General features: G+C 38.4%; 2 protein-coding genes across 2 annotated transcripts; one reads left to right on the top strand and one right to left on the bottom strand.

Moving 5' to 3' along the window:
* Nucleotides 1-1,589: 1,589 nt before the first annotated feature.
* nmrk1 (nicotinamide riboside kinase 1) lies at nucleotides 1,590-6,224 on the bottom strand. The gene is made up of 8 exons (XM_070904447.1): nucleotides 6,190-6,224; nucleotides 4,765-4,855; nucleotides 4,621-4,669; nucleotides 3,574-3,742; nucleotides 2,841-2,912; nucleotides 2,566-2,672; nucleotides 2,278-2,361; nucleotides 1,590-1,663 (listed from the first exon to the last, which is right to left on the bottom strand). Exons 1-8 carry the CDS (start codon nucleotides 6,216-6,218, stop codon nucleotides 1,653-1,655), a joined length of 612 nt encoding a protein of 203 aa, XP_070760548.1. The 5' UTR covers nucleotides 6,219-6,224; the 3' UTR covers nucleotides 1,590-1,652.
* Nucleotides 6,225-7,064: 840 nt separating this feature from the next.
* On the top strand, nucleotides 7,065-15,469 carry ostf1 (osteoclast stimulating factor 1). The gene is made up of 10 exons (XM_070904117.1): nucleotides 7,065-7,203; nucleotides 11,065-11,111; nucleotides 12,107-12,157; nucleotides 12,834-12,897; nucleotides 13,032-13,085; nucleotides 13,328-13,435; nucleotides 13,749-13,798; nucleotides 14,517-14,595; nucleotides 14,753-14,851; nucleotides 15,361-15,469. The coding sequence occupies exons 1-10, from the start codon at nucleotides 7,170-7,172 to the stop codon at nucleotides 15,417-15,419; spliced, it is 645 nt and encodes a 214-aa protein (XP_070760218.1). The 5' UTR covers nucleotides 7,065-7,169; the 3' UTR covers nucleotides 15,420-15,469.
* Nucleotides 15,470-16,267: the final 798 nt, after the last annotated feature.

The following is a 16,267-nucleotide window of genomic DNA, read 5'->3' as shown; positions in this document are numbered from 1 at the left end:
TCTATTTATAGGATTTGAAAGCTTTGGAGATTGTTGCAGAGGCGCGCACAGACTCTGAGAAGAGAGGCCAAACTTTTTAAAAAGGTCACCTGTTCTGGTTCTGCTGACAAGGACTCCTTTAACACCCTGGTTACCACTCCAAGGTCTATTTTAAATAAATTAATGAAAAGACCTTTCGGCAGTAATGCTGAGTAGACATTTCTGACAAAATCTGCTTTATTTCTGGAAAGCATGATGTGCATATCCTTACAGGGGAAGCAAAATTATAATGCTGAATTACTATAATATAGGTTTCTACACAGAATGGGTTACAGAAGGAGACAAATGCCTCAACTGAGCAGAATTCATCCACTGATGAAGAACGCGAGATGTGTTTGAAAGTAAGCTAGTAAGTGGACCTTGAGTGAAGAAGTTAGTTAGATAGTTTAGATTAGGTGTCGTGTGGTTTTATGGAGGAAGAAAGTAACAACTAGAGAGAAAATTGTTTGACATAGTGAAGAGTGTAAATTTGACTAAGAACATTTTGGATACAGACTAAAAACCCTCCGAGCACTTGAGTCTGTCATTATGTTGACAGCAAACAAGTCAAACATAAATTCCCCTATAAGTCAAATAAAATATTTCCTTTTGGAAACAATAACTTGATAGTATGAAATGTATAATTTTGGAAAACTTGGAAGTTACAAACACCAGTGTGCATGGGCGTCCTTGTGGGGGTGCTCACATGTGCATATTCCTGGAAAAAGTTTTGTTTAATCAAAATACCGCAAACTACCTGATGCACAGAAAATCTGAGGCCATGAAATGCTCCAGTTGACTACTTGTTGTTTGTGGGTCTCTGCATATAATAAAGCTGCTGTGTGCACTGTACGTAATGGGAACTTGGAGGCGACAGCAATGCACAAAGGGCGTTTGTTGGGGGCGGAGGGTCAACAGGGGGCTTGGGGCATGACCACACTTAGCATAACTTTTTATTGTTGAATTCTCTTCAGCTCAATTGAACATAAAGTTTGAATTCTAATTGGTTTACAAACAAAAAACGACTGGTTCAATGGTGAATATGTAACTTTCTGTTGTGTCTTTCCTTATCATTTGCTGATAATCACAGTTGAATAGAGCTCTGTATTCAGGCCATAGAGTACTCTGTCTCCAGTGTCTCAGACTCAACCACCAGGTGGAGACAAACTTCTTAAATAGATCCCAACTCAGCAAAGTCTTGTAAAATCAACTCATGTAAAACAAAAATGGATGCTCACCAACTCACAGTATGCACTGATCATTGTTTAATATTTGTAATATCCAAATGAGTGAGAACGTATATTGAAATGATCTTTAGCAAAATCCTCCATACTTTGGAAAAAAAAACAATGCAGTGAGAGATAAAACACTGTAAGACACAGATTGTATGTCCTATATTCAGCCTCAACATCATTAAGTCACTAAGACTTCATACACTTAAGCTCCTCAGAGGTTATCCTAACTTTAAAATACTGTCAGGTTCACTGTGATTCTTGTAGCAATATTAACTATTGCCAATAAGACCAACAAAACGCTTGATTTTGTCCTTTCAGTCCAAAAAATGTACTTTCCTGATGTCCATGGGAGCAGCAGTCTCCATCTTCAAAAGGTAAGGAAATGAAGCCCCCACCATTTCAGTCTTTCTCTGCAATCAAAATACACAAAATACGATTTTTTTAAAAATGTAATTACAGTGTTTTAAGTAAACTAACTAAAAACCTTTCGCCTGCCTCTCCACAATCACATAATGTTCATACTTTTGAATTCAAAACATTCACAAGTGACAACGAAAACACAAATTTGGTAGAAAATTGTATGATTTGTCTAATGACTTTCATATAATAAAACATTATTTACTATGACTGAAGGATGTATGTATTCGCAGAACTATTCAAGGTTTCAATATCTCACTTGTCTCAAAGGTAGGTGTAAAAAACCTACTATGTCTTTCCTAAAACTTCTTTAAAACCATTATGTATTCAAGCTCACACAACCATTAAAATGTCAGTATGGGTACTAAAAAACACTTAATTTGTGAGTGTACTCTGGATGTACACTATTGTCCCACAATGCATTGTGCAAGGGGACTTGAAGCAATGGCAAAAAACTGAAATAATTTGTGAAACAGCTCCAGAAATATCCTTAAAAACATCAAATGTAGTAAATCTTTAGAAAGACATCTTGTTTTCTCTTTGAAGTTTAATTGGCAGAAACTCCCAACACAAGAAACTTTGTGTTAATCATATCCCTGCAACTTACCCTTGAGCCTTTCTGTTTCCTGACAAACATCTTTACACACAGCAGCCAGCAGCTCTTCCTTTGGTTTCAGTCCATCCAGAAATACTGAAAAACAGATATTGAACATATGGACATCATATATTTCATTTCTTAATACTAGTATATCTGCAACAGTGATAATACTTTCATTATTTATCATCATTTTTGAGGTCTCAACCACATAAATACCCCAACTGCTCCAATAAATTCCAGTTTTTATACCTTCAGCATCACATACTGTACACATGGCATCTTTGATTGGACACTCACCAATTCCAGACGCCATGCTCTCGATCTCCTGACGGTTTTTCCGGTACATCGGCCACACGTGTCCGTCAAAGTAGCCAGGAGGATCAGGAGGCGTGTATACCCTCGAACTGTCAATCAAAGAGGTAACAGAGGTCAAAACATGATGAAGCAAACTTTTTTCTTTTGCTCTTTGTTCACCAAAAGCCATGGTAAAAAAAGATAAAACAGAAAAGATCAAATACAAACAGTGCCAAAAAGAAGAAATGAGAAATTAAATAGATTATAAAATCTAATACCTTCGTCTCTTCTTGCAGACATCATAAGGTATTTCCATGAAGTATCTTTTGTCAAATAGCTCATTCAGAGGCCTGAATAAGGTGATAAAAACATCAGTTACAGCATCATATTACTATGTTAAATAAATCCTGGGGAACAGTTAGCCCTCATGGTAAGAGATAAACCACAACTGAATGGTCACTTTCCAAAAACAGTAACAATTTAAGTGGAAATCTCTACCTGAAGAACATAATTACATGTTGTAATGACTGCGTCTATTTGTCTATCATTTTTACAACCAATAACTTGGTTAGTGCATGTATCATTTGTCAGTGACGCTTTATTTTAGGAGTCCATAGTTTCATAATCATTTCCTATTAAGTTTCCCAGAAAGAACTATGTAATTTGGTACTAATTATGGGGAAAATAGAGACAATGTTCACTTATTTTACTTAATAATTTGTGTTTTTTGTTCATGTCCAGATGAACCTCCTTGAAAGAAATGCTATATTTGAACCTGAATTTGAAACTTTATTTTCCACATATGTTCAATTGTATGCTTGTCAGTAGACCAACTTCACATTTTTGAATATTCAGCTGATTAGCACTTACTTCATTTCCTACTGCACCAACTGCCCTTTTCTCTAAAAATGAGTATCAAGTTACATAGTTCTAGTCTTTCTTAGGAACTGACAATAATGGGATTATAACTGAAATAAACACAGTGACTTCACTAAAGCCTCCCTTGTGTACCTGTAGTTGAAAATGAGGAAGCCCTCGACTATCAGCACAAACACCTCCTCATCGACTGATGGTGTCGTGTGCTCCGGGTTCAGGCCTTGCTGCCTCAGGAACGACTCGGGATCTCTTCGCCATGAGTCGACGTCGCTCATCATCGTGTTCATATGGAGAGCATCAAGCGCTTAAACAGAACGCAATGAGAAAAAGTTTAATAACTGATTAAACATTGAAGTAAATTATCATTTATTATCTGGTTCCAGCTTTCCAGCTCACATTTGAAGATGTATTGCTTTTCTGTTTTTTTTTTAACATTTTAATTTGAATATCTTTTAGACAAAACAAATGATTTGAAAACATCACTTTTGGCTCTGGGAACATATTTCACTATTTTATAATATCTTATAACGATTATGTGAAAAACATGAAAAGAATCATTAGTTGCAGCCCTAGACTTTTTTAACATTGACTGGATGTTTCATTTAAGTAATTCAGTTAACTATCTATCTGTACATTTTCCATACATTTTTATTTTATTTCCCAACATGAATGCTGTTTCAAAGACCTGTACAAAAAGGAATCCATTTGATGGCGAACTCTTATATTTTTTCTTTCTTTCTTGGTCTAAAAGTAGTCAGTCAGTTAAATATATTGGCAATAACCAATTAGATACCCACCGTTTACACATTTTTACAACCTTCCCAGGCTACTAAAATCATATTCCCATATTCCCAGAAAAAATACTAAAACCATGGCCTTAATGGTAGCTACTCCCCTGCATCCGTCCATCCATCGACAAATCTATCCATCATTTTCAGATGAATTAAGCTAATTAGAAAATAGAAAACGATAACACAGTAGAGTGGGTCCAAATATTCACAGTATATTGCTGATACCTGTTTTTAGGGAGGTCTGTTTTCTGTAACTGAATCTAATAGTTATAAAAGGTCACAGGGCCGAATTAAATGAATGATTCAAGACTAACTGATCGGTTATTGTGATCTAATCAGTCTAAATCCTGTCTAAAACTTTGTGACTGCAAGTTGAATAAAGTGTCCTTACTGTCATATTGCTTGAACCCGTTGCTGTCCACTGGTACCACAGAATCATCCTGAAGAGAAGAGCATCCACTGTGATCCACCAAGCTCTCAAATTGCTCTCAACTGCGAAACGTGTAAAAGCAGTGATACGATTTAAAGGGTCAACCTTAAAATATGAATCCTGTGCAATGATGCAGCTGTTGGGTATCTGCTGGCGTAGACTCCGAGAAAGAGTAGACTTTCCTCCATTGGTCATCCTGAAAAAAAAACAGCCCTTTACAGCTGCACAAATACCACTGACATTGTTACTTATTTTGCTCACCTGATTCAAAATAGTAGAAAAACTGAAATGTACAGCTTCCTTGGTGGAGATAACTATGTACCTCAAGTCAAATGTGAAAGAAAAAAAGACCAATAACATATCAATGATCTAATTGATATGCTTATTTTCTTTTGAGTGTAAAATGTCTCAGTACATATTTTTGATTACAATTCTTTAAAAAATGAATGTAATGGTTTCTAACTGAAAATATTTCGGCTGATATATCGTTATCTAATCTTCTCTCTCTCTCAAATGTCAATATCTTATCAGCCTCAGAAATCCAGTATCAGTCAGGCTGTGGTCAGTACACTGTGACATCACTGTGTGTGTGTGTGTGTGTTTGTGTGTGTGTGTGTGTGTGTGTGTGTGTGTGTGGTCCGAAGTGCAACACACTTTAAACCACTGCTTTCAACCTGGTAAGTTATTATTTCAACCAAAGTAATGTTAGGAAATATTGCAGAAGAGTGTAAAGAATCCATGCATGCTGTCAGCACTACATCTATTGAGAACGCAACATTTCCTGAGTTAATTTTTCTTCACACCCATCTGCAGGATGTGCATCAGCCAACACTTAATTTGACTTTGACAATGTTAAAAAAGTCTCGGAAATACTCTCAAACATCTGTGTGTCACTTCTGCTGAATATTTTGCATTTACAAACTATGAGTGCAAAGAAAACAATTTCAGGCATTTATGTAAGCCTGTTTTCTTTAAGACATCCTAACACACTCTTCATTTTCAGTGACCAGCTTGTCTGTACAGTGAAAAAATCTGAACAGTTTGATTTCTCTCTCTGTCTCCCAGCACCCTCCGCAGCAGTGTTACAGACACATGGGATTTTTTTCTTTACAAAGTAACCAACTCTTATCAGTCTTTGCTGCCACATGGTTGTCACATGCTGTACTGATCTGATGGCGTTCCTGCCGCATGTATGTTACCCAATATTAGCATGTCATTTAATATTATTAGGCTAATGCATTTTCTGGTGCCTTCCTGTTGTCTTGTCACTTACACAATAAACCACCAAGAAGGATTTCAGTATCTGAAACTGTCTTGTTAAATGAATGCTAAATGAAAAGTAATTATAAAAACCTGTATTTGCACTTTATATCTCTGGAGGCGTGAAAAACTTGAGCATGCAAACTGCTATCTGTGGTCCAGCAGGCTATCTGGAGGCAACATGACCCAAGCAGAACAATAAGAGGCATGTTCTGCAAGGAGGTCAACACAGCAACACATTCATGTTTACAAACCTCCCGATTTACTTACCCGCCAACTCCCACAACTAGTGTCTTCATTTCAGCGTGTTGTGGCTGCTCACTGAAAAGTTTCTGCTATGTAAAAGTAATAATAGCAGATTACTAAACAGCTCATGCTCACATTTAACTAATACACAGCCATGTTGGTGGCTAGTGCTGCTGCAACAACTCCCTGATCCCTCACGCTTTTCCGCTATTGGAAGCTCGTGATTCGCTGATGGAGCTGCTACGTCATTCACGACCTGCTCATTGAGAAAAAAAAAGAAAAGACAAACACTTAAAATGATATACAATAAATGTTACGACAGAGTTCGACTCTGTTCAAAACAAAGTAAAATAATAATAAAAATGATAATGTAATTGAATGAGTAAATTAGAAAATACATAATAAAAAATAATAAATAAATATGAATGTTTTGTGTGGAAAGTTCATGGTTTACATACATAAAATATCAACTTTTATTTTTTACTTTTACAAAGTTATGTAAAGTCAGTTATGTATGCAATTATAATAGTAATATATATTAATTCATAAAAATAAGTATATTTTATAAATCAATTTGATAATAGAATAAAATTGATTGATTAAGTACAATTACATTACATTAAAAATAAAATAAAATACATTGGACAGAGTTTACATAAAAAAACATCAACAATAACATTTCTTAATAGACATTAATGAATACATCTTGGTTAATAATAAGATAAAGTTAAATACAATTCATAAAATAAAACTAATTATGCAGAAACATCATTAAAACATTAAAATAGGTTAAGTCAGTCTCATTTTTTTTTCATTAAAATGTAATGTCAGAATGGTTACAGGTTTAGCTTTGCGCATGCGTAGCCGAACTTTTCCGCGTCCCCTGTAGTGCTGCTGCACTTCCTCATTGGCGGTGATAGCAGTGTGCTCCACAGTCCAGCGACGTATCTGACTGAAACAACACTCCACGCGTTTCGTTTTATTTCACCTTCTGAGCCTCGCAAATGTCGAAGCCTCCTCCCAAGCCGGCCAAGCCAGGTAAGACTAACGCTACGAAGATTTGTCGTTGAAATGTAGCCAAAAGTTCAGCTGCGTCTCTTGCGAGGACAACACACCTTGTGGGCGATGTAAGCTTAATGGGCGGTGAACACTTCAGAGTTAGTTTGTGAAATCGGCTGATTTCTGTCGTTTGTCTGTCGAAACCTTCGTCACCCAGTGGAAAGAAAGCCCATAAACTCTGATTAATGGCAATGCCCAGTGTCTGTGACGGGACCAGGACGACAGTGGAGTTGGTAAAAAGCTGCTTCACTGCTGATTGACAGGGGGATCCAGCGCTCTGCAGCAGGCCTCTGTGGACTTCCCTATTTCCATCACTCATGCAAGGAGAGTGCTGTCATCCAGCGGCTTTAGGTCGCAGGTTAAGAGGTGATGATGAGTCTACATGGCCAATGACATCAGTCTCACTTCCTGCAAGCTCAGGCTGTGCTGCTATTCTGGTATCTCAGTCCCAGAGATCAGGAAATGTGTCTATTACTCACAAAAAACTGTGAACTGGGTGAATTGATGGCACATGACGCTTTTGTGCATGTCATGGCTTTCCAAATGTGAATAAATAACACTTAACTTGTGAAAGTCGTACTCTCCTATAGATTGTGTCAGTGCAACAGGTGCTTGAAAGTAAAGGCAGGTGTAAAAAGTTTGTGGGAAGCAACAAATAAACAAACTGTGAACCATCTTCACATCTGTAGTAAAACATACACTCTGCTGCTAGTGTATTAGTTTCTCAGTATGCAAAACACACACACACACACACACACACACATACATCTTTCTTGTCTGGGTGCTGAGTCCAAAACTTTGACTTCTGCCTCCTGAGGACTTGCAACACCGTAGATTGCTTCCTTAAAATTCCTCTTTTATTACACGAGGAAAAAGTACAAAGGTTTCACTAACTGGGCCTCGAAATGTAGTCCTTTTTCAAGTGTAATAAAATAACAAATTTAAAGGAGTTTTCTTCAGTATTGTGTGTCCTTGGGAGGCAAAAATCACTTTATTAGGTACCCCTTCTTAAACATAACGAAGTGTAATACAACAGCCCTGCAATAAACTGTTTATTATTAACATTTTGGAGGCTGTACAGTGTTATGCTTTACTGAGAGGTGTTTCAAATATGTAGTCTGCCGTCATTGATATACACTAAATGAGACGGACAAAATATTAGAAACACATTTCGGCCTCCAAAATGACTGTAAAGTTGAATCAACACCTCTCTAAATCAGTTTCAACAGAAAGTAGACATCAGGAACTTCATGGAGGTTGGATTCATAGCAGGGACATTGTATTAGGCCGCATTAGTCTTACCTTGGTATACCTAATAAACTGGCGAGAGAGGAGAGGGGAAACTGACCCATCTTCACGTCTGAAGTAAAAGCTCTCAGCACATGATGTCTATTAAAAAAAAAAACATGCTTGAACACAGGCGCATTTCAGCAGACGTCTGCGTGTCGCGTTTTGCCTGCTGGCTGTGAAAACAGAGAACCAAACTTGAACGACGAACGCGTCATTATCATTCATGCTCTTCATGGTTATTCATGAGCCAGCTTGACGACGCCTCACCTGGTTGTGAGGGGTGAGATCGTCTGTCTCCGTCGTCTGTCTGGACAGATGGCTGGTTGGTGTGCTGTGGGAGAGCCTTCAGTCTTAATAGGCAGATAGGTGCAGAGATTAAAGGGCAGTTCTTTAACCTCCATGTTGGATGGTTTTGGATTATTCTGTTGTGGTTTCAGGACTGCAGATCTGTAACTCTCCCTCTGATGGACATTTTGAGTAACAAAAGCAAACAAAGATCTTTTTGCTCTGTGGGTGCTTGAAGAGATCTTTAACATTACATATGTGCTGCTGTGATAACTGTTTTTTAGTATTGCATGGCCACATACACCCCTGAGTATGTAATGTACAAGGATTTAACAGGACCAGGCTTGTGAGTTGACATTTCTTTGCACTCCCTTCTTGGTACTTTAAAAGAGGAATAGGCTTCAGTTTTTGTGTTAACCAGGAATTTAGAGGGCAACTCAAGAGAGTTGTGTGTCTTCTTTGGTTTAAAACATCATTTTTTGTGGACTAATGACTGTTGGTGTCATATTTTGGGAGGCTTAGATGGTTAGGTTTTCAGATTGGGCTTCAAACAGGAATGGGGAATTGAGTAACCACCAAGATCAGACACGTTTTTCTTTTTGGGAGGGGGGGCAAGAAGACTGGAACTGTGGGAGTTACTTTTGCAATAAAATAACACAGCTGGAAATCATCAAACACCCACAAGCAAATTAAATAAACTGACTGGGGTTCAATCTTTCTTGTCTTGTTATTATTATTTTTAGCTAGAAGAAGTCCTTGCGTGTGCCAGAGGCTTTAAAATGCAGAGAGAACGTGGACTAGTCTGCACAGGCTTTTGTGTGTTTGAAGCAACATGACCGGGCCTGCCGAGGAGACGTGCTCTCTGCGTTGAACAGAGCTGGGCTTGTGCAGACGCTCAGCCCCTCTCGTTCTGAGACACTGAGACAGTGTGTTAGCTGAACAGAAACCCAGAGTAACGGCAGAGGGGAGTTAACAAACTGACATCCAACATTTAGACCTGTTAGCAGAAGCAGACGGAGGAGACGCTCGCCTAGCCTGATGTGTCCAGAATCAAATGCATTTAACATATTACAAGTAAATATATCAGTGTCAGTCTTTAGAGAAGCTCTTCATGAGACAACAGTGTCGCAATATATGTAGTAATAATAATGATGATGAAAGATAATAAGACAGATAACACAAGCACACTAAACACTAAAGCACATAAAAACATCTTATATAATGTAATATGTATGTAGCGTCTAGCTGAAGCTAATTTGCAGCCTTCAACAGAGATAAAAACAGACTTTATGTGTGTGTATGTAATGTTTGTGTGTATGGTTTAAAGCATAATATTGTCATATCCAATAAGGGCAAGGGACAAATCTTTGGAAGGGAGGTCAATAGAATGAAGCACAGAGTGATGTTTATATACAAATCTGATGCAAATCAGGAGAATTACAGTCTGGTTAACTAAAAACTGGTACTTTGGCTGTCAGTGTAACCAGCTCATTAGTCTGTTTAGTAAACTTTGTGTGTGTGTAGTAAATATACAGCACAGTGCAACATACTGCATGTAAGTTCAGGCATTGTTTACTCCCAGAAATCAATATTTGGTATACATATTTATAAAAGAAGTAAATGTAAAACATGTCACTGTGTCTTTATGCACTTTCAGCCTCCATGAACTAGTTCAGCTGTCAGCTAAGGCCGCAACCACTCTGGTAGCGTTCCAGCAGCAGCGCTAACACCAGGCTCGACAGCGAGCCATCACAGGCCCCGAGGGCAGCTCCCTCGGGGCTGCACACTCAAGGACCAGCTATGTGTTTTCGTCCCTGCGCCGCATGTTAAAGTGTGCACTGTTGGCCGTAACAGAGTTGTTTTCCTGAACGCAGGCACTGGAGAGCAGACGTCAGGAGCTATGTGTCCTGGCTCGTGGCAGTTTCATTTCTTTAGTTTAAAAACAGGTTGCGTTGCTCAGGCAGCTCTTGAGTGGGGTGATAGATGATGTTACACTCCTGTGATTTATTCTACTTGTATGAGAGTAATTTACCACATTAAAGCTACATTCTGCACTCACCTGCAGGCTCCTTGTTGTGAAACTAAGCTGTTATTCTGCAGGGCTGTGAAGTGGCAGCATGTGTGGTTTCACCTCACTGTCTGTGTATATTCTCCAGTACAATGTGCTCTGTTCTCTCTTATGTATACAGGGATGAGGTTAACTTGCCACAAACTGTCTACAAACATTTCATCTAACATGCAATCTATGTGTTTCCTCTTTACTAGGCCAAGTCAAGGTGTTCAGAGCATTGTTCAACTTTGACCCCAGAACGGTATGAGCTTTTAGTCTGTTTACATGGATTGTTTTTCTAATGTTTGATGATTGCTGAAGATCATTTGTTGATTTTTTTTTTAATGATTATTTATTAATCTACCGATTAATTCATTTGATTAATTTGACATAAACAACTGTAGACTCCCATACATTTCAGTTTAAGTTGCGATATAGAATTCTAGCCACATAATGATTGCTAAATCTAGAATAGTTCAATCGCATATTTTGGTCCTGCCCTCCGGTGGCACTATTTGGGACCAAAATTCAAATATGAATGTAATAAAAAGGCAGAATTGGACATGAAGATCGTACTTATAAGTGATTTAAAATGTGTATACCCAGTGGTTATGAGCGTGATCATCTTCCTTTTGAAAAATATTAAAAATTTCAACACAAACCTAGAGAACCGCTCACAAATTGAACAAGTTTAAACCTGTCATATAACATCACTTTACAGTGGAAATTTTTATCGCACTAACTAAGTATAAGACAAATCCTGCCTGATGGGTAACACTGCGGACGGGTGGCGATAAATGGATGAAATCAAGTGAAATAGTTTGGTGGAGGCTTGCTTAGATTACTGAAGCGTCACATTTTAATAATTGTAAAATAGGATTTAGTTCTAGGACTAGAGTAGGTACAGGAGGAAAAGATGATTTTTAAAAAGAGATATTCTGTGGATCGACTAATTGATTAACCAACTAATAATTTCAGTTAAAACCACCAAAATGCAGATGAAAATAAAAATTCCTAACCCATCAGACTTTGTCACTAATCCCTCTTTTATGTCCTCCATCAACAATTATATGTTAAACCACATTAAAATGTAGCGGCCACGATTGTTTCAGTTGGTGGCGAACAGTGGCGGGAAAAAGGGGAAGATTGGGGGTGAAATGTAATACAAATGTCAAACTACAGTGAAGGCTTGAAACTTCCTGATCCACTGTGACTGAACAGCCTGGAATAACATTGTCTTATTTTTGTATTTTTCAGCCAGACGAGCTGTACTTTGAAGAAGGAGACATCTTGTACATCTCTGACACAGTGAGTAAAACCTTAGAGAGATTAAGCTGCCCATGTCCCGTTCACTTTGAATCTGAATTTACACTTCCTCTTCCTCTTTCTTTGGAATCTTAATGTTGCACTCTCTGCATTTTGTGTCTCCCTTTTCCCCAATTTCCGACTTTAGTCAGTCTTTTCTCTCTTTCATTTGCACTTTGTTGGCCGAGTACGTGTACACATACAAGGAATTTGGTTTTAAATTGATCTCAATGTACTTACACACAGAAGAATTTACAGGAAGATAGACAAAAAAACAGGGACAACATAGCTGACCAAAGATAGGTAAAACTAAACATAAAACTATTATGTACATACAAATAGGTGTGTGTGTGTGTGTGTGTGTGTGTGTGTGTGTGTGTGTGTGTGTGTGTGTGTGTGTGTGTGTGTGTGTGTGTGTGTGTGTGTGTGTGTGTGTGTGTGTGTGTGTGTGTGTGTGAAAGCAACAACAGCAATAGTGCAAAAGAATAAATACTGAATGGGTAAAGTACTACATTTGTTTACATACATGAAGGGGGTGGCTATGTACAGTATATGCATGCATACTGTTCTTGTGTGTGGTTGTTCTGGTCGTACAGTGTTCTGTAGAGGGGAGGCGCTCTCCCTCTTCATTTCACTACTATTTATTGTTGTTTGATTTCTGCTTTACTATTATCCCCAGAGTGACACTAATTGGTGGAAGGGGACATGCAGAGGAAGGACGGGACTAATTCCAAGTAACTATGGTGAGTAGACAACTTTGAATTTCATAACATGCATGTGGTGACCAAAATATTACTTAATACAGATCTTTGTCTCGTGTAATTGCCCCTCATCAGTGATTCTTAGATAATGCCCTAATGGTCTTGCTTTGTTTTAGTGGCTGAGCAGGCGGAGTCTATTGACAATCCAATGCACGAAGCAGCCAAACGAGGTGCGACAACTATTTATTTACTATTATTTCTTATTTTTTGTGTGACATGTCTGTTTTTCTATCCAGCAATTCCTTCAATCCAAGACTATTCTCTCTTTCTGGAGACAATAAAAGAAACCTTGACTTTCATAACATCTTTTTATGTTTCTACTGAGGAGCTGTTTGCGTCATTAGTAACCCTCTCCATTCAACTCCATGTGCGTGCTTTGTGTGTACATGCACATATTTGTGTATTTAAACAGGCAATCTGAGCTGGCTAAGGGAATGTGTGGAGAACAAGGTTGGAATCAATGGGCTGGACAAGGCTGGAAACACTGCCCTCTACTGGGGATGCCACGGAGGACATAAAGGTAACAATAATAAAACACGTTAAGATGTACATTACACTGGACTTATCAAAACGTTGGGTTGACAGATTGTCTACGGTACTCTGTTGAGGCAGCGACTGAAAACTAATTTCATGAATCTTTTAAGATTGTGACACACAGGCAGATTTGTTTTACATAAGAAGTGAAGTACACAAAAACAGGAACTTGGTCTATGAAAGTGTTCGAGTTCTTCTGTGTTCCTCCGTTGTTCCTTCATAATTGTTATGTGATATGTGTTGTTAATTGTTCACTCAGTCCGTCACTCAAAGTTCTCTCTTTTTCTTTTCCTTATCAGATGTGGTGGAGCTGTTGCTGAGCCAGCCCAACGTGGAGCTCAACCAGCAGGTGAGGAAACTCGATAAAAAAGTTCACTAATGGGTCAAAGATGGTGGTGCCTGATTTTCCAGCCCATCTCAATGTTTTTTTCCCACTAAGATCTTTTATTGGAAAAAGATTTGCAACATTAAACAATGACAGTATCATTTATACAGTCCTGTTGGTGGATTTATTTGCAGCAGTGTTCCTATGTCGACCTTTTGAGTCTTGTATAATTTTCTTCCAGTAGTACTTCTTGTAGTCTCAAGATATGTGTCAGTTTTTCCATTAAGAAGAGTTCTTCAAAAATGATTAGCCATTGGTCCATTGTCAGTGGCACTACCTTCCCTCAGTTCCTTGTAATAGCTTTTTTACTTGCGACTAACAGTATTTTTAACCAAATATCTGTCGCTTCTCATCACACTTTCTAGATAAATGACCAAACAACACTTTGGGACCTTATATCCTAGTATATGTTAGCAATTTACATACCATTTCCCAAAACAGTTATTTTGTGACATTTCCAAAAAACGTGAGTGATCTACATCAAACGCTCCACACTTTGTCCAACATTTCTGACTTTTCACCTTCAGTGTGATAAAGACACAGATCCAGGAGAATTCCCTTCATGTCTGTGAATGTGTGGTGCATCTTCCACATGTTTTGCCAATCACCAATGAAATTTCAATGTGATCACACATTGACTCAAGTTAATGCTTGCCAGTGATGATGATGTTTTGTGTTTCAGAATAAACTTGGGGACACCCCTCTGCACGCTGCTGCCTGGAAGGGTTATTCTGACATTGTGGAAATGTTGCTGAACAAGGGTGGGTATCTAGTCACGTCTCTTATTTGGATGTATATTGAAATAGAGCAGGGAAAACACAGAGAAACTATGTTAATACGTCAATTATTTGTGCCTTTCTGCATATATTTTATTTTATTTATTTTTATTAATATTTTTTTAATGTGGGTGTGTTTCAGATCCGAGGACAGACATCAGGAACAATGAGAACAAGCTGGCTCTGGAGATGGCAACCAACGCCCAGTGTGCTTCACTTCTTAAAAGGAAGCAGGGAAGCCGTAAGTACAGCTGCCACTAGGGGGCAGCCTTGAACAATTATTTATGGCCACAGCTTGGTTTACTGCAGACAACAGCTGCCCGTTTATGTGTCGCACTGTCTTCCTCCTAATCCTGAGTCTTTTATAAACGGCATAAAAAATAAGGATATTGTAGTAATCAGGTTTGATATTGTGTTGGCAAACAGGTTCAACTCAGGAAAAGGGGTATAAGGGGAGGCTATTAAACCCAAGGACCACTTACTATAAACCATCTTTCTATTAGTTCTAGTCCTTTAATTAACTTGCAGCACTACGCCACACAGCTGCTTAGCTGCAATGTGGTTACATGGTTACATGGTTACATCCAGAATGTTGAGCTTCATTCACATCATGAGTGAGACTCTTATACGAGGTATTAAGTGCAAACTATGTAAAACTAAACATTCATAGGAACTTAGTTTGCAAAAGATGTAACAGACATGGTTTTGCAGATAAATATAGTAATTAATTGTCCATTTCTCTTCTTTCAGACATCACCCGCACACACAGCAACGCTGAAGAGTATTTGGACGACGAGGACTCGGACTGAAGGGCCTGTTGAAACATCGTCACTGTCTTCCATTGGGTTTTGGGGGGGGGGGGACTTGCAGCTCACAGCTCGCAGAGTTTTATTACAGACCTAAAATGGATTTGCTGCACTTGTATCCAACTGTAACCCATTTTTGTTCTATTATTTTGCGGGAACACCTCAGTTCTCGGACCTCTGCGTCACTTTTGTGTGAATTTCAAAGCATTGAATAAAAGCGTTTTACAGTTTGCCTGCTTTGACAAGTGCATTTCCACATGTAGGGGATTTGTCTTGTAGCATCGGTTGCACACTGTGGACTGAGGGGCAGAAGAAACACATTCCAAACATACAGATTATGTTTAACCTATTTACACTGGGCATTAAAGTGCCAGTGCAGATTAAAAGATTGATCTGGTCTGTGTCTAGTTAAGTTTTAATGCTCCGCTTAAATTACTGAACTACTAAAAGCACCCTAAAGGAATTGGAAACACGTTATCTCTTACAGCTTGGATCTCTATCACAACTAGGCACAATATGGTTCTGTTTCTGTACACCAGGGAGGCAATGCAACGTGTATTTAGCCTTAATATTTACCCTTTAAATGGGATGTGCTGAGGGACGCAATGTGACATTTTCCAGTGTTTTCTGCTCAAATTAAGGGTCAGTAATGTGCATAAATGGGTCTTGTATGGTAGTAATCTTCCTCCCCCTCCTTCATAATGTCATGAAACTCACCTGTTACTCTGTACTGCATGTATGTTGGTCTGTGTTTTAACATTTCCACTGCCTTCTATCAGTTCAGTGTAACTAAACAATCTTCCCTGTGTAAAATTACTCTTTCATCTTTTGAGCTTTTGGTTGGTTTGATG

This window comes from Enoplosus armatus, chromosome 4 (genome assembly GCF_043641665.1).
Source record: "Enoplosus armatus isolate fEnoArm2 chromosome 4, fEnoArm2.hap1, whole genome shotgun sequence".
NCBI lineage: Eukaryota > Metazoa > Chordata > Actinopteri > Centrarchiformes > Enoplosidae > Enoplosus > Enoplosus armatus.
This window is presented reverse-complemented; position numbering and strand designations above follow the sequence as displayed.